The 24,328-nt window shown below is 38.1% G+C and overlaps 1 protein-coding gene across 9 annotated transcripts in view; it reads left to right on the plus strand.

Moving 5' to 3' along the window:
- gria2b (glutamate receptor, ionotropic, AMPA 2b) overlaps window positions 1–22,847 on the plus strand; it is a 52,915-nt gene extending 30,068 nt beyond the window's left edge. Inside the window, exons 4-17 of one of the 9 annotated variants that reach the window (XR_004658143.1) lie at window positions 6,477–6,673; window positions 9,648–9,701; window positions 10,016–10,174; window positions 11,508–11,675; window positions 13,031–13,135; window positions 13,333–13,440; window positions 13,871–14,077; window positions 14,170–14,537; window positions 15,568–15,766; window positions 16,197–16,444; window positions 17,726–17,840; window positions 18,343–18,457; window positions 19,986–20,120; window positions 20,775–20,896. Coding sequence is in view for 5 of the 9 variants with exons in the window: in XM_034883000.1 (XP_034738891.1) it covers window positions 6,477–6,673; window positions 9,648–9,701; window positions 10,016–10,174; window positions 11,508–11,675; window positions 13,031–13,135; window positions 13,333–13,440; window positions 13,871–14,077; window positions 14,170–14,537; window positions 15,568–15,766; window positions 16,197–16,444; window positions 17,726–17,840; window positions 19,986–20,120; window positions 20,775–20,939 (2,228 nt within the window). In the remaining 4 variants the exon portion in view is untranslated. Of the gene's footprint in view, window positions 1–6,476; window positions 6,674–9,647; window positions 9,702–10,015; window positions 10,175–11,507; window positions 11,676–13,030; window positions 13,136–13,332; window positions 13,441–13,870; window positions 14,078–14,169; window positions 14,538–15,567; window positions 15,767–16,196; window positions 16,445–17,725; window positions 17,841–18,342; window positions 19,110–19,985; window positions 20,235–20,774 lie in introns of those variants that run through there. The other 8 variants (XR_004658142.1, XM_034883002.1, XM_034883000.1 and 5 more) reach the window with 8 other exon arrangements.
- The last annotated feature ends 1,481 nt before the right edge of the window (window positions 22,848–24,328 follow it).

A 24,328-nucleotide genomic window follows, 5' to 3' on the forward strand; every position in this document is an offset into this window, starting at 1 on the left:
GGCTCTTTCTAGTAAGGAGACAGATACTTTCACGGACAGACACTCACGCACACACACACACACACACACACACACACACACACACACACACAGATGGTTCATAGATTTAAATTGAAGATTATCTGGTCACTCATTATTTATCAGTATGCATCTTTAAGTAGAGCAAAATCATAAATGTTGCCATCAGAAGTAAGAGTGTCTCCATGCGCAGCACTTGTACCTGTAATAGCGATCATGGATAAGACCATGGCCTGATTATGTGCTAGATAAATATATTTTTAACCCCAAAAATTTAATACATCCAGAATTACTTCTTATTCAAATCTGCCTGTGCGTTATCTGTCTTTGCTGTTTGCATGTTACTCATTTTGTCCCACAAGGGAAAATACATCTCTTCTACAGAAATAGTTCCATTCTATTTGAATACTGCAATGAAAGAAGATAATTAAGAACTCAGTATTATCCAGTTTCAGTGGAATAACACAAGAGTTCGGCTTTAAGGTTACACGTCCTAAGCCCTCTTTTTTACTTGTCATTATAGAAGAGAAATCATTCATTCTTTTTTTAAAGTTACGCTAATTCACGCTAAAAGTTTTGGAATAACTTTGAAGGTGTCGAATGAGACTTCATGAATGCCCAAAGATGGCTTACCGGAACATTTAACTAATACACAGAGTGGCTTAAAGTAATAGGACGTGGGATCAATATATTCTATACACTAGTATTTGGGTTGAATATATTATTATATATTATTATTATAAGCCAGTGGCTTATGTGGGATTTAGTGCATTGTATGTTCTCTAGAATCTCCAACTTACCTTTTCACACCACTTAAATCTCCCACTACACATTTTCGCCTGACATGCACATGGTGGATCTAACTACAGTATACCTGTTATGATTTTCCCTCCATCTCATCTCTTTTCACATGCACTTCTCCCAGAATCCATAGCTAATCTTCCAAGTCAGCCTTGTTCTGACTGCAGAACCAAATACTGTCGCTCTCCTAAATCAGAGTGCAGGTACCAACCAGCTGTTTTAGATTGTCCTCATGCTAATGCTAGCTTTGACCTGCCTCTATACTGTATGGCAGTGATGGCTACAGTATGAGTGCTTGTTGTGCATATTTCATCATAGCATGGCTGTCTAATTAGGTCAGTGTGATCCACTCATTCCCATGGCAACTGGATTGTGGAGAGAGACAGAGAAGAAAGAAAAAAAAAAGCAAGAGAGAGATTGTAAGTGACTGTGCGGGCAACAACGCAATAGATTTACCACTGGTTATGATTAATTCTATTAGCACATTAGGACTATGAACCAGCACTACCATTGTCAGCTTGTTGCAGTAAGTCAGTTTAGATAATGAATGTGTATGTGGTCGGATAGGTCCTCACTCAGACTTTTATAAATCCATTTTCTTACTAAATAGTTACTATCATAGCATTGGCTCTTGGATTAATAGGAAATGAACAAACAAGTGAAAGAAAGAAAAGGAAATGATTTTTCTTTTACAACCTGGGTCTTCACCATTCCTATAAAAGCAGCCATATTATTATATCATATTATTTATATAAATTCAAAGAATTCAAGAAGTCATGGCCCTCCATGAGAGGATTGAAAGCTCTGTTCCTTCTTCCTAAGGAAATTACCATTTGCAGATTTTTTTTCTCTTGTTGCAGCACCGCATGCAATCACAAAAGTCTGCTGCCATATATTTTAAACAGCATATAGCCACTTACCAACTGATTTAATTGTTGTGCTTAATTTTGTATAATGCACTAAGTTGACATGTACAGTATACCTGGGGAAGAATGTTGGACCTATACCATGGTGTATGAGTAAGGAAACAATAGCTTGAAGCAAAGATATTATAGCTAATATGGAGATGTAATTGTATGTATTGAATTGCTCTCCTCTATGCATTATTCATCAGAATATTCTTGCCTCATTTGAATAGTTTTGCATCATACTATGCATATTCTCATGTAGTCACCTACATAAACTCATTGAGATGTTGTTGATCAATGCGCATTAAGTTAATATTTCACAGTCTAGGCTTCATGTGTGATCACTGGGAAAAAGGAAGTTATGGTTTACTGTTACCACAACGTTATAGTTGTGATAACGTCAGTGTTTTATCAAATATCTAAATAACAAAATGCTATTTTGCCCATCAGTTCATGTCTCCTAATTCTCACCTGACCTTTTAAATCCAGGGCAACTTAGTGGTAAATGTGAGGTCAGATATCATCTTTACTCTCCAGTGCATTGTTTGGAACATGCCTGTTTGAATGGATGACATAATATAGAATATGCATCATAAAGAAGTCTGTGATCTGCGGAGGAAATCAGTGGAGCCAAGTATCTTCTTGTGTTCTTCCTTTAGAGCAGCAATAAATATGTAACTGTATGTTATTCTTTATCATGAGCGCCATCATACAGATAGATGTATATTATCTGGAGTAGACTAATGGGCAGCAGTTTGGAGAAAGAAAGCCATTGGAAGTGTGTAAGCAGTGGTGATCTGACCTTTTGATGATGTTATGGATGTTATTAACTACCTGAAGAACTAATTAGAACTAATTTAAACTGTTATAATATATAATTCAGTCCACTTCAGTCTAGTCTTGGTGCTAGGCCCCGATAGCGGAGATAGCGAGCAGGGACATCAGGCCCACGAGATAAGCCCCAGATGTCAGGGCTTTATCCCAGCAATGTTAACCCGTTGAGCCCAACTAACTCCAGTCAATTTAAACCGTGGGCAGTAATGCATAACTTCTTGCTGTAGTCACATTTAGCCCCTTAACATCAGCAGGGGCTACACGTAGTGGGGAATGGTGATCAAAGAGAGGAGGATTGCACCTTTTGATAACTACAAACTTGTCTTATTTACATGCTATACATGTTCTTAGCTGGTTAGCTAGCCAGTGCTTTCAGGAATTACCAGGGTTGAGTTCAGAGTTAGAGGCTGTGTTGTGTAAACCCTGAAGCTTCACTGTGAGGAAAGGACTTCTGGAGGGCTGTGTAGTTAATGTCAGCTCATGATGGCCTCAAAATTGTTTCCTGGTCGCTTGTTGAACCATAATGCCCATTATATGTTTCACATATGTTTAATACAATAGATGCAACATATGGGTCTGAAGGCTTTGGAGTTTTGGAAGGAGTGTTTGATGGAGACAGACTAAGTAATGCAAGTAATGTAAGAAACTATGTATCTTATTACTTTTGCCAATGAGTAATTAATAAATGAATTACTCTATCAGTGGGTAACAAAAAGACAAGTGATTGAAACACTTTTCAAGTAACGTGCCTGAAGGCCTCTTACCTAAAGGTAAAATGACAAACTATGTTCAAATTTACATCCATTTCTTATAGTTTGCTTGTTGTGTTGCTACGGTTACCTTGTGGACTTATCCAATTTTTCAACATTACAGTAAACATTACTCTCTTGCTCAATGTGGGAGAAGCTGCAACTTTGTAACAGCTATAATAATACATCTGTAATATTATTAAAACAATAATGAGGCAGCTACATAATTTTTCTTTTTTTAAATAATACATATACCATTTAAAATGTGAGAAAATATAAAACTCACCCAAGTATAAAAAGACATTTACAATCATGTTTAAACAAATAGAGCCACAATTTACACTGACATGCCTGATTCAAGGACAGGCCAGCTCTCACATACAGTTCAAAGACACTCATCATGTAGAATTATCATTTATCCACCATTATTGCAGATCTAACCTTTAAGCTAATATTTTACTTTATTCCTTGATTTATCGTCTCTGTAAATCACTCTAAATGTTAGGTATCTCTTTTAATAAGCATTGATGAAACAGCCAAATGTAACCACAGCATAATGACCTTACTGTAATTGTGATGTATAGTTAATTCAGATAAAACTGCAAGCCTCCATTTTCCTCCCCATCATCATAAAATCACCGCTGCGTCACATTAAATTGATTACATCTGTAATTCACCCCGCTGTAGCATCGTGGAAGGAAACACTCAACCATTTTTTATCAAACTGCTTTTAAACTGCTCTCTGCAGACCAGGGATCAATATCTGCAGAGATTCATCTGGGAAACTAGATAGAGAGTGTGATAGGAATATAAGTTCAAATGGAGAATGTGGTCTTTGCCTCTAACAGACAGCACACAGATTGATGGATAGGTGCCACGTTTAATTGACTTACTCACATATGGCAGCCTGTATCTGTTCTCTACTGTAGACTTTAGTTTTGACTGGATTTGGGGAAAAGAATAAAACAGGCCAGCACATAGGATAGTGTTGATTTAAAGGTTGTTTCATTAACACTTACCCATTACAACAAACCAAGGTAAGCTGCCTCCCGCCAGGCTAAGTGCTTCAACTAAACACATTTAGACCATTTTCACTGGTGGGAAGCCAGTGAGGGATGATGGCGATGGAGGAAGTCACATGGTAATCTATAACTTCCCTAATGAGACGTGCTTGGTTGGGTCTCCTTTACCGTCATATAACATGCGCTTGGTCAGGACTATTGCCGTCCCTTTTGACACTGTAAGGAAAAGGTTGTGGGTGGGCTTACGGTTCCGTGACACGCGGGAACGAGACGGTTGGGTTTAGGAAAAGGTTGTGGGTGGTTAAGGACACACTCAGGACATGAACCCCGCTCTCCTGGGTAAAAATCCTGTGTTTGACCTATCCACCACCCCAACCGACCTCCATATGCAGAGTTTTCCCCTTACATACTACTCGCTGTAAAGGAGACACGACCAAGCTTGTGTTATATGACGTCTCCTAAAAAGTCTCCTCTTACACCTTTTGGAGTGAGAATGGGTTGGAAAGTAACATCAATTAAACTGAGCTTGAATGGTTAACTGTTTTTCTTGGAAACAACAGTTGTCAAAACTATCTCCAGTCAAGGTACATGTGCTCACTTGTTCTGGAGCTTTCTACCAGATCATACGTTCTTGATCAGAAGAGGAAGTTATCTCAGCTGTCATGGAACAGTAGATGTTCAAACATTTTATTATTCTGACCTGATTTAGGACTTTACCTCCATTTTTGCTTAAACATTGAGCTTGACAGTTCATTATTTACATTTTTAAAGTACTCCGAAGAATAAACAGTTATGGAGCTACAGTGATAAAGCTACAGCAACAACTAAGCAAACTTCATCTATTAAAGGCTGTGTGATAAGGTGAAAAGCTTAGAGTAGCTAAATGTAACTTTCAGTTTGTGTGGATTCTAGTGGACAAAAGAGCTAGTGTTTCTCCCACACTTGCTGTTAAAAAGGTCTTTTATTTACGGTGCTGTATGTATATGTAATGTAAACATTAAGAGTTTCTTGAATGAACGTTATAATAATAACTTAGCTTTATATAGCGCATTTCATTAAACACATGGATGCTTTACAGTACAGGGAGACAAGAAAATAGTAGGCCAACACAAACACGGACTGAACATAAATCCAAACGAGGTGCTAAATGGAAATAGGAAGTCATTTCATGTAGACGTGCAACCACATTGTGCATTTAAAAGTTATTTTAGGAATTAAATAGACATATTACATACCTGAGGACCAGTTTGGTGTCCATTTTAAATCATTTAAAATCCCGTAATTGTCTCCATCTATTAAAAGCCAGACTGTGATTGACTCAGGTTTTTTACCCATTTTTACCCATCACTTTCCCTTTTAAGCTCTTAGTCGCTCTTTGTTTCAATAAACATTTTCTGTGATGGCCTTGCCCCAGAATCAGCAATAATTACAACCTATAATTTCTAAAATTAAGTTATATTTTAAATCAATTAGACCTATATGAAGAAAGAAAAGAAAAGAAAAAAATGAAAACATGTTTAAACATATATCATTACTATAAAACGTTTGGTATTGATGCAGTCGAGTGTGTTTTTAGACACACTTTCCTCCCACATGTTGGTAAGGTTCAAACCAGAACTGCTGGGAATTATCTTGATGAGCTCTTAACATAAGGCATTGTGTCTCTACATTGATAGTCTGAAGTGAAAGATGTACCCTTGGTTTTGAGTAGGTCTTGTCTGATACATTTGTTATGAGTTTATTTTCAGATTTGTTCTGCTTCTGCCATTGGTGTTTTTGCTCTCATTTCTTTACTTCCTATTGTGTTACTTCTGAAATTTGCATGGCTGTGAGTCTGTGACCTTACAACAAGCCAACAGAAAATCACATGCCACCAAAATCAGAAAGCTGGTTTCAGGAAAAACAGAATTAAAAACATAACTTGAGCTGAAAGTGAAACAAAGAGACAAGCAAAATGTACAATGTATTCTTTATTCCTACCTTTACAATGTGATACAATGTTTGTGGTCCCAATTGTCAGCAGGACATCTCTGAAAACCTCAACAGTTCTCCAAAAGTCCTCAGTGGAAAAGAATGGCATGGATTAAATCGGTCAGACAGAGAGCATGAATAATGTTTTAATTTCACCTTCTTTCCGTCCTCAGGGCTTACGACGCTGCAGGTAGTTTTGGACACAGCAGCAGAGAGGAAGTGGCAGGTGACAGCCATCAATGTGGGAAACCTGAAAGACGAGAAGAAGGATGAGGCCTACCGCTCTCTGTTCCAAGATTTGGAGAACAAGAAAGAAAGGAGGGTGATCCTGGACTGTGAACAGGACAAAGTGAAAGACATCATGGAGCAGGTGGAGTCTAGAGCATTGTTTTTTTATCATTCTGCTCATTTTGAGCCCTTAAAATCTATACACCACTGTACCACAACAAGAAACATTCTGTAACATCTTTAAATATTTTAACCTGATGAACCATGAGAGAAAAACTTAAATAAATGCAGCAATGCTTTGAGAACTCGCAATAGTGTTATCTTGACATGATTTGGACAGACCTGTTGTCCAAACAAACAGTTGTTAGCACAGAGGATGTGGAGTTGTGTGTTTTTTTGATGTGGCAGTAAGTGAAACAGTGCTGTGTTTCACTGTTAACACCAGACTTTTAAAGTTAGGTGTACTGGGATTCAGGTAAAGAAATATGGTATGCTGCTGCCATGTTTTCAGCTGTTGGAACAAATAATGCACTTACAGTGTCTTCTCTCAGGAGTCTGACTGCCGTGGGTTGCTCAGGTCCAGTTTGACTTCTGCTAACTTTTCATTCAACATTCATGTGGCTTCGGGATTTGGTATTGAAATTCAAGATTGTGGTTAACACTGGGTGAGGCAGGCCTCTGGTTTCACAGAAACACAAGGAAGAAACTATCTTCTTTTCTTATGATCTTCTCTTCACTATCAGAGACATGGAGGGAGACAATAGAGTGAATAATAGTTTGCATGATGCCATTCTGCCTACTCCATTTCTTTTGATCATATCAGCATCTAAAAGCTTGCCCCGGTTTGCTACACAATGTAACATGCACTACTTTTTTAAGATACGGTTTTGGTTCCATAGATGTACACTGCTGACAACACAGGTTTCTGTTAGTTGCTGGTCTATATTGACGACGTTGCATTTCCGGGATTGTTAAGGTGCCGCCAGAAATTATGCCGGATGTCCCATCACCTTTCTTTGTGTTGGCATTTTAAACTTTGGTTGATTTATGAGGATTATGATATCGGCTCCTGAGATCTCGGCAGAATAAATCAAAAAAAGGTTAGAGACTAGACTTGTCCATGGAATCTGAGTTTTCTGTTGCACAACAAAAACAACTTTTGAAAGTACACGTGTTTCACCAGAACAAATTCCTTCCAAGGCTATTTTGTAGAGATACCATCTTGCTTCCTGTGATTAGCGCCATTCAAGATTATTGTGATTTGTTTAAAGAAATGCAAACAAACCAGAGGATGCTTTTCTCCTATCGCAGAATGTGGACTAGTCAGACCTTCCTTTGCAGAGCTGCGGAGGAAGGCCTGGCAATTGGAGATTATCTTGCTGCTGATATAATCTACTGAGCAGTGCCTGAATATGTTCTGGTCATATTGGTTTCTCTTTTCCTAAACTGTTGGAATGCAAATTATTACCATTGCATAGAATAATTTTGTCATTATTATCTTTTATTAAAGAGATCTGTCTCGCTTACCTGGGAAGTTTTATTAGTTTTTGCTGAAGCATTTCGTTGATATGAATTTTCACCAATGTACAAAATCCACTAAGATTTTTTAAATATATGTCTGTGTAGACTAAGTATGATGTGGGTTTGGTTGCTTCCTTTTAGTTTTCATATTTTATATTTTTTAATTTGTGTTTTCAGTTTTGCATTGGAACACCAATTTTCATGGGACTCACCAGAAAGTGAGAATAACTATTGTTGTACAGTGGCCAATTTTACCACAATGGAAATGCACAGGATAATAGAGTAATAGAGAAGAGTCAGCAAACTGAATTATTAATAACAGAGCAATATCTACCTAAAGTTTGCTAACAATTAGCAAACCTTAGCCACCATAAGCTACCGGTCATATTGTACCAGACCAAGTATAAAAGGTAAATCACAACTCAGTCAAGCCAACAGACAAACCCAAACCAGACTTGTAATAACTACAGTACACACAGTACTGCAGAAAACAAAGCTTGACTTTACACAATTAGTGCATTGTATTGGTACACTCTTTTTGTATCTGGTCACTATATTTAATTTAAATAAAGGAAAATAAAAATGTTGCAGTATTTTTTTAAACAAGGGAATGCAGTAATTGCTAACAATCCTATTGTGCTTTAATTACTCCAGTGGGATAAAAGTTTTATTCAGCCAAAATATCTGCATTTGATACAGCACTTAGAAAAACAACATTGTCACATGGACCCAGCAGCCAAGCAGATGTAGAAAGGCACCATAACAATTACACTAATTGTTCATTTAGGCTGTAAACAAAACTGCAATTAAAGGCAAAACAGATGCACATAAACAGGCTATATTTACTCCACCTTTTACCCAGGAGAGAGGCTTATTGATTAGCATTTAAAGCATGCCAACATCTGTTTAACCGAATGCTGAATGAAATCAATGCCTGCAGCCTCTGCTCCTGTTTATCTAGGAAAAACAGAATTCGTTCAGGTGGAAGTTTCTTGCTTCGTGTCAAAGACATTTACTTACAGTAGGAGAAACTAAACATTATTATTTAAATCTGCCTCAAGTAACGGCTGTGACAAACAGAGGTTCCAGTCCAGCAGCAGGATTAGTTTCAGGTGTCTTCTTTATGTGAGATACAGAAATGGTACAAAGCTGAGGTATTTTCAGCTTTTCTGCTCTAACGATAAGAGAAGTGTACAGGGAATTTATGTGTGGCCCTATTTGTGACTGTGAACGCCACAGTTTTTTTTATTCCATGATAATGGCCTGTCAGCTATGTTAGGATTGTGAGTGACAAATTATAATGTCTAAATATAATCTGAGATTTGTGTAGTGTTTTAACTATTGTTAGATGTATGATTGTCTTATTTCTGGTTGTCGAACTTTGTAAGGATTTACAATGAAAGTTTTCCAAAATAATAGAGATAACTGGAAAAGCTTTGAAATAGCAAGCAATCACATGCGTCATTTTAAAACGGTATTACAAAAGACAAAATTGGGTATTCTTTCAGATACTTTTATTATGCCATTTTTTTGCCTAAGACGTATTTCTTTATTCTAGTGGGAGCTTATAATTTGTGTGTGTCATTACCCTGCAGGTCATCACAATTGGCAGACATGTTAAAGGCTACCACTACATAATAGCCAATCTGGTAAGTTTACACCACTTCTATGTTTGTTCAAAGATTGTGTTATCCCTTTAAGTGTGTCAAAAATGCCTCGTATAGGGCGCCCGGATAGCTCAGTTGGTAGAGCTGGTGCCCATATATAGAGGTTCACTCCTCGACATAGTGGGCCCGAGTTTAACTCCGAACTGCATCCCTTTGCTGCAGGTCATTCCCCTCTCTCCCCCCTCTCTTGCCTTCTGCTGTCCTAAAAAACAAAACCTTAAAATGCCCAAAAAAAAAAAACAATATGCCATGTAATAAGATTACATAAATATCTGGGTCTCAATTTTTGCTTTCAGGGTTTCATTGATGGGGATCTATCGAAAATTCAGTATGGCGGTGCAAATGTGTCAGGATTTCAGATTGTTGATTTCGAAGATCCTTTGGTGTCCAAGTTTGACCAGAGATGGGAGGCTCTAGAAGAAAAGGAGTATCCTGGTGCCGACAGTAAAATAAGGGTGAGTTTAAGCACATTTGCGGGGCGGGTTTGTTGGTGGAAGATATCTTTGTAAGCACTTAACTGTGGCTCAGTTGCTTTAATGTAAATAAATGATGCCGTCTCCATTTGCACCCAACTTTACAGCAACATTCACACTGTGCATTATTAAACACATCTCTAAATAAAGATTATTGTGCACTATTATACAACAGCACATACATTGCCCCATTAGCTAAGTGCTAGCATTTTTAATAAAAATTATATAATTGAAATGCCTGCGATGTCTATTTGAACTACTCACATTTAAAATGCGACGGCAAAAATATTCTCCCACCTCCTGTCAGCACAATTGTCAAAGTTCAAGATTTGTTTTATTGCCACAAAGACAGATTGCTCCAAGTGTTTTATGTCTGGGTGAAAAATCACTCTGACATTTGCAGCTCAGAACAGCACAGACCATAGGTACAGCAGGACAATAAAAAAGACCACCAAACACGTAATATGCACTCTAATTAGGACAAGATGCTTAAATACCATTGAGGATAATGAGCAGGTGGTGTGGTGTGTGCGTGTGTTTAGAACTTCAGAGGAGGATACTTTTTTTAAGCTCATGTTGGTCATCCTCATTTGTGCGATAGTTGAATTTATGGCTCATCCTTAGCCTCATTTGCCAACTAAATAGTCTTCCCTAAAAAGTTGATGAGGTAAGACTGGGTTCAAGATCCGTGGTTTGAGGCATAGACCTGACACTTCCTTTGCAGTTTGCCTTAAACCATCTCAGAATAATATTTTGATGGGCAGATCCTGTTGAGACCAGTCACAAAGTCATCTGCAATGAAGCAAAGCATCTCATTCCGGCTAATTGAGACCCCACAGATTTGCTCTTTTTGCTGAAATGGAAGTAAAGTTGTTGGGAAATCTGCCCACCAATAACAAGTAACAAAAACAAACTATGACTCCCATAAATTTGTGCTGTTGTAATAAATCTTAGCAAATGTTACTCAATTAGTAGTACAATTTATTGTTTGTGTAATGGATTATTTTCAGCTGTGGATGTGTAGCTCTTGTTAGTGTTTATGGTGACCGAACACATATTTGTTCAACTCAAAATAAACTACAGTGCCCATGTATATTATGTAATGAAAGAACATGTCACCCAGTGCAAAGGCAATGGCCTATTGGTGAGTTTTAACAGTTCTTGAACAAGAACTAAAGTCTATTGCACATGAATATAAGCTATATCAGAGTTGGGAGATGGTTGACATTATGGTTAGTAGTTAGGGTTAGGCTGAGGGATTTGTACCTCTCTGACAACCCTGTTCTCAACATCCTTTCCCATTGCCTTGCTCTAGTACACATCAGCCTTGACCTACGACGCGGTGCAGGTGATGACCGAGGCCTTTCGCTACCTGCACAAACAGCAAATTGAATTCACCAGGAGGGCCAACAATGGTGACTGCCTGGCCAATCCTGCTGTTCCCTGGGCTCAGGGAGTTGAAATCGAGCGAGCACTGAAACAGGTAACACATTGCACACACACACATCCTTTTGTTGGTGAAGACTTGTTGCCGTGGTAACAGCAGATCTCTGTTCAAAAATGCACACAACACCCACTGAAAGTGCTTCAGAGAGATTGACTAAAGACTGATGTTTTCACCATTTGTATGGACGCATACAAGTTTACTTACTGAAAAACAAAGATCTACCCACAGACTGTCCTCTGAGCTTTGAATCAAGACAACATTAGCTTAACTCCCACTGAGAAATGAAGCCTGACAGCCAAAGTGAAGTCAAAGTGTTTTTAAGGATGTAGCTCACTCCTAGAGCTCAAATTCAAGGCGATCACACACAATGCAATCACAATAGCACAGGACGTACCCACTCATCTGCCATTTCATCATTCTGCCCTCTGGATGCAGGTACAGGTCCCTGTGGTACAAGAGAGCTTGCTATTGCAAAAGCCTGGTGCCTGCAGCCATAGCAGCCCTAAGCAAAACACCCAGATAAAACACATCAGCGCCACTTTGTCTGTGTCATGTGCCTGCATGTCAATCTGTTATGTATGTACTTCTGTTTTTCTGTAAGCGTGCTCCCCATGATGTACAGTGTTGTGACACAAGATGATAACATTCTGAAGTATAGCTACGGCTTCTGAACTTAGGATTTCAGTCAAAATGTATGTGATTCTGTAAAAATTGAAAGGACACTCAGATTTTTTACAGTTTATCTGTATATCAACCACTCTAGAGAAAAAAAGTATCTGATCTCTCCCTATTGGCCATTAGGGGAACTGGGGAGAGCTTCCAGTGTGAGATTGTTGTGATGATTGGGCCATTTGTAGATAATGTCTCAGAGAGCTTATCCAGAATTGATCAGTACTTGACTGGGATGCCACCGTCTGGTGTACAGGAAGTCTGGATGTGCAACTGTGAGATGATGAATAGCTGCCTTAAGCCACCCCACGGGGACAACAGACAGGGAGAAGATTGGGTTGGGGTAAAACATGTCAGAGGAGAAGCCCATGCTTTATGCACCTGTTTAATAAGAAATATAATTAATTTAACATGTTTGTCAGCCCTCAAAGCTACACCCAATGTGTTTCGGTTAGAAACACCGCATTTAAACATAACTGTGTTTACAAGAAAACTCCACAGGATTCAGTTAATCCTCCGTCTGGTCTTTCCTGCATGGGCCCGTTTGTTATTGAATTTGGCTGCCAGTAAGGAAAAATAAAAGGAAATTTATCAACACACGCTGAAATCTCATCTCCAAACTAGAGAGCGCTAATTTCTTAATGTTCGACATGAAACCCCATGTGAATAAGCAGTATTAGTGTAGGTGCCATGTTGTAATGGTTCAGTTTTGTATGTCTAAGGTGCGTGTGGAAGGCCTGACAGGAAACATCCAGTTTGATCAACATGGCAAAAGAGTCAACTACTCAGTGAACATAATGGAATTAAAGACTAATGGCCCTGTAAAGGTAAGCATCTGGATGGTCCCCTTCTTGAGAAAAGAATTTCAATACATTTTTAATTTCAATATAGTTGAATATATTTTTTCTAATTATTGTGGATGGTTTGGTTTGAGTATTAGATTATATGAAGCCGCAATCTCACAGTAGCACTCAAGATTAAACATACAGACATCATGAATATTTCTGTTTTTTTCTCCTAACAGATTGGATACTGGAATGAAGTTGATAGAATGGCTGTCACTAAATCTGATGTCTTTGCAAATGACACAACGGGAATGGAAAACAAAACAGTTATTGTCACCACCATCTTGGTAACTATTATAATATATGATTGCAGTATAAACTGCTTTAATTGTCTGTTCGGTGTCATCCTTCTGGTGTTAAGTAGCTGGGGAAACAACCAACGTATGGTGCAACATTTTCAATGCCAAGGATAACGTCAATAATTTTTCTTTTAAATAGATCTGTAATTTATTAAGACTAAATGTGCCTATATGATTAAGGTATTTTGAATTTCACGTTGTCCATTAAGGAGAGGAAATTTTTTTTCTGTTGTAGCATGCCTCTTTTGTGTCCATCTAGTCTTCACATTGACAACCAGAATAACACCAGGCCTCTAATTTCCTCTAATTTCAATAATGACCTCTCAGCATGATGTGAAATCTCTTGTTATTGTTATTGCTTTTAACCTTGTAATTCCATCCTGTTGTGCTGAGCAGTGCTTTTGTCTCTGTCCTTCAGGAAGCTCCCTATGTAATGCAGAAAAAGAACGCCGACCTTTTCGTAGACAATGAGCGCTACGAGGGTTACTGTGTAGATCTAGCTGCGGAGATAGCGAAGCACTGCGGCTTCAAATATCAACTGAAAATAGTGTCAGATGGGAAATATGGCGCCAGAGATGCAGAGACCAAAATCTGGAACGGGATGGTTGGAGAGTTAGTTTATGGGGTGAGTTGTCTTAAATAAGATGTAACTAACGTCCTGAATTAATACCACATGCTACTTAAACCGGTATTCAATTTTGTCTTTGTGTTTGATAGAAAGCAGACATTGCAGTGGCTCCTCTGACCATCACTCTGGTGCGAGAAGAGGTGATTGACTTCTCCAAACCATTCATGTCTCTGGGAATCTCCATCATGATAAAGAAGCCTCAGAAATCCAAACCAGGAGTCTTTTCTTTCTTGGACCCGCTGGCCTACGAGATCTGGATGTGCATTGTTTTTGCCTACATCGGTGTCAGCGTGGTGCTGTTCCTCGTCAGCCGCTTCAGCCCGTATGAGTGGCACACTGAAGAGTATGAGGACGGGCAGTTCCAGACCAATGAGTCGACAAACGAGTTTGGCATATTTAACAGCCTGTGGTTCTCCCTCGGAGCGTTCATGCGCCAAGGCTGTGACATATCACCTAGGTAGGTCAGACATATCAACGACTGCTGATTTGTTCTCAGTCTCATCCAGAAGTAACTGGTGACTTTATACATTTATAACTTGGAAATAAGTGGACTTTTTCAATTACAGAGTTCATTGGCAACTATAATTTTGCTTATGTATTTTTTGCAGTCTGTTGGTCCATAATCTACATTATATTGACGACAGTTCATTTACGGGATAGTACCGGTGCTGAAGGAAGTTACACCCGATGTCCCTCACTTTTTACTATTATTTACTATGGACAAAATACACACAGTGATGTAATGGCAAGAGCAAACGTTTTGCTTGTTCCTTGACAGAATCTTTAGATTTATAAAAAATGGTCTGATTCAGGTAACAGTGTTGTTTTCTGGTTGTTAATGAGCTTTACAACCTCATTGGACCACCAGCAGGGCTGTAAATATTTCAACATAGGCAGTGTCAGTGTTGGTAGGAGTCGTCTTGCTGTGCAACTATTTATTCATCAGTGGCTAAAACATTATATCATATCCCTCTCTTATTTTGTATTATTCTTCCTACACATCCTGTAGGTCATGTCTGTCTCCTAATCAAAGTCAGGGTTGGCTAAACTTTTATATATATAGTAGCTGTAATAACTTGTGAGAGCAGACACGTATGAGAAAGGATGGAGTCATAAATTCCAAAGGGATGAATCAACGTGTCTTTTACATCCCATGCTGATGATGTGACGGGCGTCAACATGACTTCAAATCAGTTGACAGTGTTATTGTTATATGATAGTTTATTTCTCCAACTGGGACATTATACTTTTTGACAATTTTTGTTTTTAAGATAATAGGACAAATCTGACAATATTTGTCTCTTGTAGTATTCATGGTGTACCACTTCACTTGCTCCCTCTGGGAACCTCTTTTTTAACATACATGAAATTGTAATGAAATAACATCCACTTATGGCAGGTTCTTTTGTGGATACTGAATGATTTGTTAAAACCGTGCTTGAATGATAAACACAAGTGGATATTTCTATATCTGTTTTTCTCAATAGATCTCTGTCTGGGCGCATTGTTGGTGGCGTTTGGTGGTTCTTCACTTTAATCATCATCTCCTCCTACACCGCTAACCTGGCTGCTTTCCTAACCGTTGAGAGGATGGTCTCTCCCATTGAAAGTGCAGAGGACTTGGCCAAACAGACCGAAATAGCTTATGGGACTCTGGACTCTGGTTCTACTAAAGAGTTTTTTAGGGTAAGAGATCCTCTCTTTGTATTCTACACCTGTGGAAACAAGGCTTTAGCTTTTAATAGTTAAATGCAACTTACTTCACTTCTCAGTGAACCATGCTCCTCTTCTGAAAATATAACTTGGTGCAGGGAATTAAATCTTGCTTGATGGAGAATTGAAATTCCCGTAGGTAGAGAGGTTTTGTCCCACAACGTGGACTGAAAATAAGTTTTGGAGGACAGCAAAGTGATCTTGAGGAGATTTTCATTAAAAAAAAAAAAAAAAAATCTCACCTACCTCAATTAAATTTTGTATTTTTGAAGTTTTGATTAAGTACAAAATCCTAACAGCATTACATGCAATGTTTAATGGAAGTATCAATGTGCCTGGAAGCGTGCATAAATGTATTGTATTAACAAAAGGTGCTTCTTCCATTGTCTTTTTTCCAAAACAGCGCTCAAAAATTGCCCTCTTTGACAAAATGTGGACATACATGCGCAGTGCGGAGCCCTCTGTGTTTGTGAAAACCACAGCTGAGGGGGTTGTGAGGGTCCGCAAGTCCAAGGGCAAGTATGCCTACCTGCTGGAGTCCACCATGAACGAGTACATCGAGCAGCGAAAACCCTGCGACACCATGAAGGTGGGAGGCAACCTGGACTCCAAAGGCTACGGGATCGCCACGCCGAAAGGATCCTCATTAAGGTGGGTGGAATAGTATAACAATGTGTCCAATGTTGTTATAGTATCCCACCTACCCTGATGTAGCTTTGCTTATTTGTCTCTGGTTTGTATAAGGAGATGAGGTAATACCCATTCCCCTTCAAATTCTTTAAAACCATTGCAATTTATTGTAATTCGATAAATTGCAAAAAAAATGTTTAGTCATTTTTTCTTTTTTTTAAATTGACAAATTTGCTACTATACCTTTCCAAATTACTAATATTAATGATTTACAGAGTAAATTCAGACTCATTCTTCTGATCCAGGCTGGATTTCAGCAGGGTTTTTAATACCTCTTCATATTAGTTGAATCTTAATCTGAACCTTTTCCATTGCTTCACCCATTGAATCTAAATTTAGGTTGCTCTCCTACAGTCTTTCTGTCTAGTACTGTCCTAGCTTATGTGTTTTTCCATGTTTGCTATATGCTTAACATTTTGCCTTGTCGTTTTGCTCTTTTCACAATGGATTAACTTTGAATGGTTGATTAGTTTGTATGTTCATGATAAGATATTTTAGGAATGTAAAGTTAAATGTGTATTTACTTATTGTGTTTTTGCTAAACCCTTGCAGTACACTTGTTTTTTGTAATGACTTAAAGAACATTTCCTTTGTGGAAAAAAATTGGAAGTAACAAAAACTGTATACACGTGTTAATTGTGGCACTGCTTGGGTTTCCATATGTAGTTAATATGCATTGTCTGATGTTGATTATAGAAGCCATTTTGATTTTGAGCAATAGCCTTTTACTCAATGTGCCCCTCAATTGGATCAGTTGCACTAAAAACTCCCTCAATCCCTAAACACATAGATAATTGAATGGGTAGTTGGGTAAGATGGTGATTTCTTGAGGGGATTTTGCATGTTTTGACATATTTTCATGAGGTCTAACCATTTTTCCCCATTACTGCTGTTTTGCTGTCTCTCTTTTAGTGGAGTCACTTGCCAGACACTGTTATATGTATGTTGTGGATGTGAGTACGTTGCTGTAGCCACTAGTCCCCCTAGTCTTAGCACTCTGTCCTCTCTGTTGTGTTACGGCTAAGCTCTGCCACCTTTGACAAACGTTCATGTTACACTCACATTTGATCCTGATTACATAAGATAGCTATTTTGTGATAAAACTACCCAAATGCCATGAGAGTAGGGGGGGAGGGACAATAGACATAAATCTATTTTTTTAAACTCTAAAATGAGGGAGTGATAGACAGACAATTGATAAGTGGCTCACCCTGACTTACAAGTATGTTTTATCGTTTCAAGAAATGCGGTTAACCTCGCAGTACTAAAACTGAATGAGCAAGGCCTGTTGGACAAATTGAAAAACAAATGGTGGTACGACAAAGGAGAGTGCGGCAGCGGGGGAGGTGATTCCAAGGTCAGCCCCAGTGAGCAAAGTGATGGGTAACTCTTTGCAACTCCCAAAAGTAAGCAGCAAACCAGCACAGGATCCCAATCCACACTGACAGCAGGCCAGTCACCTGCTGAATTAGCCGCAAAGCTAGCAACCCTCAGCAACGTGAATCATCAGCACGTAGCCATTCAGTAGCTGACAATCAGGTCTCTAAAGAAAGTGCAAGACATGTAGCATGAGTTCAGTAGCTTGGCCTTTTCCCATTGGCTCACTGTACTTGGACATACAGTTTATCTGTTGCCCTTGCTGCTTACTTCAGGTGATACGTTAATGCACATTTGGCTCTGCAAAACTCGCTTTTGCTTAGGCCAAATGGCGCATCAACGTCTATCGCCACTGCAACGGAAAGAAGAGAAAGAAATGTAAGAAAGAGAATCAAAGACAGAAAAAAAGTTGAATCAGTGTAAATGTAATAATAACATAAAATAACATTGATAATGTTATTTATGTTATTTTCCACGTGAAGAACGCCAGTAAACCTTGCGGTATTGAAACTCAGTGAGCAAGGAGTCTTAGACAAGCTGAAAAACAAATGGTGGTACGATAAGGGTGAATGTGGAGCCAAGGACTCTGGAAGTAAGGTTAGTCGCTGCAGGTTCTATGTGATTTAAGCACACTCATAATTATTAGAGGGAATGACCCCATTTAAAGTAATGATAAATCATTTCAAGCAAATGCACAAACAAAGCATGAGATGCCTTGGTAAGATGTAATTTACTAATGCCTGCAGACTTACTAATGATTAATACCATTTAAATTATTTTATAATACAGTAATGCATGTAATGTCATTCTTGAAATGTGCACTCTTTTATTAAAATGACCCGTTAAATCCTCTTTCCAGCTCCCCAATTTCCAACGACAAAAGAAATGGAAAGCTTTCTTCTTACAAAAAAGCTTTCATGAGATATTTATCAATTTAAAAATTTGGACAAAGCTACACAAAAGAAACGCTCACAGCACTGAATACTGAAATCTGACAGTGATTGGCTAATCTCTGGACCATCTATTAAGGGTGTCCAATGGTGTTAACTGTCCTTTGTTGTATTTGTATCACTGTCTTTCACTGTGTAGTACTGTGTGAGTCTTGTGTTGTTGTTTTTTTGCGTGGCCTTGTGTTGATCTTAGTGTGTTATGATTGAAGTTCACACTGATTTCACAGACAACAGTTACCTCTCATTCTTATCACTTTAAATATCTCACAAATTATGAAAAATCCACCATTTCTAAAAAATAAAATATAAAAAAATAGCCAACTGCTCCTTCACCTACCTTTTTCCACTGTAAAGCTCCATAAAATCACAGACATCAATTATTAATGAAATGATCTGTGTGAAAAAATGAAGCACTTTGTTCTGAGTGATTCTCTTTCCTCAGTTGGCACTTGTTTCTTTTCCTTGATAATTGATACTCACCTCTGTCTTGTCAGTTAAATACGCCAAACTTTTAAATATGTAACTGTAACTGTGTTGTCTATGGCTGCCATGTTGTCACCTTTCCCCACACATACACACACACACACACACACATACATATATATTGTGCACCACTTTGCAAGGTAGAGCCCTATGTATCCATTTGGCATCCACCTTAAATGAATACATGGTTTTTTTTAAATGCTAAAGGAAACTCATTGTACTGTATGTGTCAGACCCCAATTGGTTTATTAGTAAGCTGTCTTCCTTCTTGTCTCTGTCTATAAGTAAGGTCTTTGAGCACGTTTGTAACAGCTTAGCCCTTTGTAATGGGCAACCCATGTAAATGGTCCTTGTACAGTACAAATTTTGGATGTAGATCCACAACACATAGACTTTATATGCACTGCAACGGCTGCTGCATTTCATTATGATTATAGTACTAACCTTATCCACATTGCTTTAAATTTACCCAAAATGAAAAAGCACCTGTGTGTTATGTCTTGTTATTTTCTGTGCTTTTTAGATATTATTGGCTGTCAAAAAATGTATTATTGTTATTAGGTATAGTGGTGCATTGTTGTGCATTTTTAGTTTTGTTGTGGATGTGATTGTTTTATTCATGTGCATTATTAAATCTTTCAACTTTTCACCCTTGCCCTGCCGCTGACCTCTGTCTCGTGTGCATTTTGCAGGAGAAGACGAGTGCCCTCAGCCTGAGCAACGTGGCTGGGGTCTTCTACATTCTGGTCGGGGGACTCGGTTTGGCCATGCTGGTGGCCTTGATTGAGTTCTGTTACAAGTCCCGAGCCGAGGCGAAACGAATGAAGGTGGCAAAGAATGCACAGAATATTAACCCAACTTCCTCGCAGAATTCACAGAATTTTGCAACTTATAAGGAAGGTTACAACGTATATGGGATCGAAAGTGTAAAAATTTAGGGGGTAGGGAACGAGGTTTTCATAAATTCCCCCCAAATGCACGCTTTTTTGGCTCCATCCTTTCCATACTTCCGTGTTAGTGAATGAAGAGGTTGGCCAAAAGATCGTATGTACTGGTGATTTATGATTTATTGAGAGAGAGAGCGAGAGAAAGAGATATTCCCCTTTTAATAAATTAAAACTGTGTTTGTCCATTTAAGTTTCCTTGCTGTTTGAAACCATTTTCATGTATGACTGTTGATGGCCATGCTTGATAATACCTCTGTCCTAGCAACACATTTCAACAATAATGCTTGCAATGACCATGCATAAGTCTTTACATGATCATTTGAATCTTGCATTGTGTTAACCATGGATATCATATTTAGTTCTCATCTACATTGTCATGTTTTGAACATTTTGAATCTTTTAAGTTTACAGATGTGGATGTGCTCTAACCTAACATGTTGCTTCCTTGTTTGTGGTTGGATTCTTGTGGTTGTGAATGTGTTAATGTTTGTGATTGCTTGTGTATGCGTGTCCACGTGACTTCCATGTGTTTAGATGACATTTGGGGACGCCATGAGGAACAAAGCAAGACTTTCCGTCACTGGGAGTACCGGGGAGAATGGTCGGGTGATGACTCCAGAGTTTCCTAAAGCTGTCCATGCTGTCCCTTACTCGAGACCTGACATGGGACTAAACGTCAGCCTGACAGATCTGTCCTGATCAATGAGAAACTTCTGAGTGCCTTACAATGGTTTATATAGAGCGATTTTTTTTCTTCTTTTTTTTCCTGTCCTTCCCGCCCTCCTTCTGTTCCGGCGCTTTTTCTGTCTCTGTTTGGTGAAAAAGGAGAGGTAGTAGATGGAGGCTTCATTTTGTGTCTCACAAAGACTTGTATTGTTGCTCTCTGTCTCTATTTCTCACCATATAAAACACCTTTCTCTCTGAGTGGAATTACATCTCGGAATATAAAAAGGAGCCTCTTTTTTTCTAAACTGATGACACCATGCTTTCCTATCTTACTGTCTGGACTGGACTGAGACGGGAACGAGGGCTTGATTGACGCCAACGGCTGCTTCTAGGAGTCAGTCATCACAACTGTTGGTGTGTATGTGTGTGTGTATGGAGGGGGGGGCTGAGTGAAGAGCATGGGTGTGTGCGCGTCTAGGAAAGATGTTGTCAAAAAGACAGTTTCTGTAGCCGTCACCGCCAAACAGGATTTTCAAGCACACTTGATATCATCTGCATTAAGATGTGAAATTGTCTTTTTTTTTTTTCTAAGAAAATCTTGAAAAAAAAGTTTATCTGGAAAAAAAAAATATTTTTATGTATTTTCACAAAATAGCTTTTAAATAAACTTGCTTACATACTGGTTGGATATAAACATCTTAATGTGTGAGTAAAAAATACTAAACAGCTTCTAGTTCCATATTTTTAAAGCCAAATACATTGCATATGGGGCTGAGATGTTGAAGTCATGTAATTAATTCCTATTCTAAACTTTCCTGTATATTTTATTCTTTAACATTTGGTGTTGATATGAAATATATGTCAATGCTTGACATTTGGAATTGATTTTTCTATGTTTTTCTTGTTGGAGTTGGTGCAGCAATTTTTGCTTTATACTTTTGTCTCTTTGTTTGCTTTAGTGCTTTTGTTTTTTGTAGTTTTTTCTGACGAGAACGAGGGTTCTACTTTCAAGAGGAAATTCACGTGTTTACATGCCATTAATGGAAAACAAAAATAGTATGGTCTGGTATTATCGCATCACATTTTGAAGTGACATCAAAAAGAGGCATCAACATCCACATGGTTTTCGTGGTGGTTTCAAATGCCAAATAAGTAAGAGTGCCAAATTTTAGTGAGAGTAGATATTAATATAGTCTTAATATAATCAATCACTGTCATCTCAGTGAATGTAAATGATACATTCTGTAACTTTTGTAACTAGATGTACATTTGGTGGCAATGACAGTGCTAATACAATAGCATTTACGCTTTGTTTTCCAGTCTCCATGTATTTTGCATTGATCTGACAATAAAGTAGCACCAGTTGCATGCTGTTGCCTAAAATACTACATATGTTTATTTCATTACTGCCAAACATGCTTTTTCATTTAAATGTTGAAGTTGTGAGGTTAATTGTTTAAAATTGGAAATACAATGTTAGACATACAATATATACAAATATGCCTATATTTTATATAAAAGTTTGAATATTAAAACGTATAGCCCCTTTTCATTTTGGCGTCAGAGCTAATCTGCTTCACTTCAATACTAAATCTGGTTACTTAGTTAGGAAATACAATATTTTTTTTCAGTTATGCTGTCCATAAGTTACTTACAAAACTTATAAAGACAAGCACATCTAATTATAAGACGCATTTTAATTTAGCTTCTTTTGTGAAATTGACAAATGAATTAGTCAACCACGGCAACACAAACGGAGGTAATCTATATTATTGTCATCACTGTTGTTTCTGTTAACAACAACAGAAACATCTACAATAGTTGCTTACCAACTTCATCGCATATTCAGGCTTTTCTCACTGACATTTTGTATATGGAATGTGTGCTAACTTGATTATTTTTTGGGACTCTTTCTAAATAAAAGTGACTGATCTCTTGTTATCTCTCTGTCATTTATTCAAGATGAGTTACTATGCATTCTGAGGAAAGCATCAGAACAAGTGATGTAATATTTTTTTTAACGCTGGTAAATTAATGTTTTGAATGGACCATGATGTGTTAACGTATTTATATACCAATCAAAATCTTTCATCATTACTTAAAGTCATTATTTGTTTGCATAAATGAAATAGTCAACTGGCTGTGTAGTTGTATTGAAAGCGCTACACACACACACGCACGCACGCACAAACACACACACACACACACACACACACACACACATGCACACCTGTGGTCAAATTTCCAATCACAGCTGTGTCAGTTATCTTCCCTGATTAGACCACTCCTCAGGCTTGTCTGCAGAGTGTGCTTGATTGACACTCCGACTCTCCTGTTAAACGCTCTGCACACCTACACATGTTTTCAATTACTCTGGCGGATTAGCTCTCAGGTTGAGCCTGGGTTAAGCCTTGCTGGGAGCAACTTTATGTCAACAGACTTAATGAACTAAGGCAACAATCACACTACAGAGTTACACCTGAGTTTGTGCACTAAGACCCTTTAAGATTTTGGGTTGGGCGGACACTCAATGGGTCTGGACTGCAGTTTTGCCCCAAAATCGATATAGAGCTTTGGCAACCAAGATTAAAATAAGCACAATTCACTGGCTAATCAGCCAGATAACTGGAATACCTGCGTAGGCCAGGACCTTTATTTTGTACAATATTTTTACATGCTAACGGTTTAAGTATGTAGAAATAAGTAGAGGACGAAAAAGGAAATGACAGAATGTAATTACCTGCTTATTTAATATGTTGTTTTTTTCAAATAATAAATATTGTTGGAATTTTATACCCAAAGTTGTTTCCTTATTTTAAAATCAGGAACACTTTGTTAAGGTATTTCAAAAATGGTCAATTTAAAGTTTTCCTATTTGGATAATCTAATCATTTACTGCAGCATTCTTGGCCCTCATTGTATAGCTTCAAAATACAAGAGCATACACAATAAACTAGGATTCATTCTTTAAAAACTGTATTTTTGTAAACACTAGATTTTGTCCACATGGCAACTTGAGGCTAAGCCTTTGTAGCATGTTACAATCCATGGAGGAGAATAAATCCCCTAGGTTTGCATTTAAAGCAGTAGAATGATGATGTGACTTATTTAGTCCAACTTCCTTCTGCTCAGTGCTAATGAATGTCACACATTTCCATGAAGATGGTTGACTTCCCTCTGCTCTACAAAGAAAATCCTTTTTTCTTGCTATCAGGCTATACAGTATAATCCTCTACAGTACTTTGTATTTATTTTCCATCACACCTTGAAGTTAATTACATCATATTCAAATTAATTTGAACACACTTACTCTTTATAGTGAGTGGACTGCGGAAACCGGACATGTTTTATGTTTGGGTGTTGTGTCAACTATTTCTTCAGCACTTGTGCATTTCTTTTTGTGTTTTTAACGTAAGAGGATG

This window comes from Etheostoma cragini, chromosome 10 (genome assembly GCF_013103735.1).
Source record: "Etheostoma cragini isolate CJK2018 chromosome 10, CSU_Ecrag_1.0, whole genome shotgun sequence".
Taxonomy (NCBI): Eukaryota; Metazoa; Chordata; class Actinopteri; order Perciformes; family Percidae; genus Etheostoma; species Etheostoma cragini.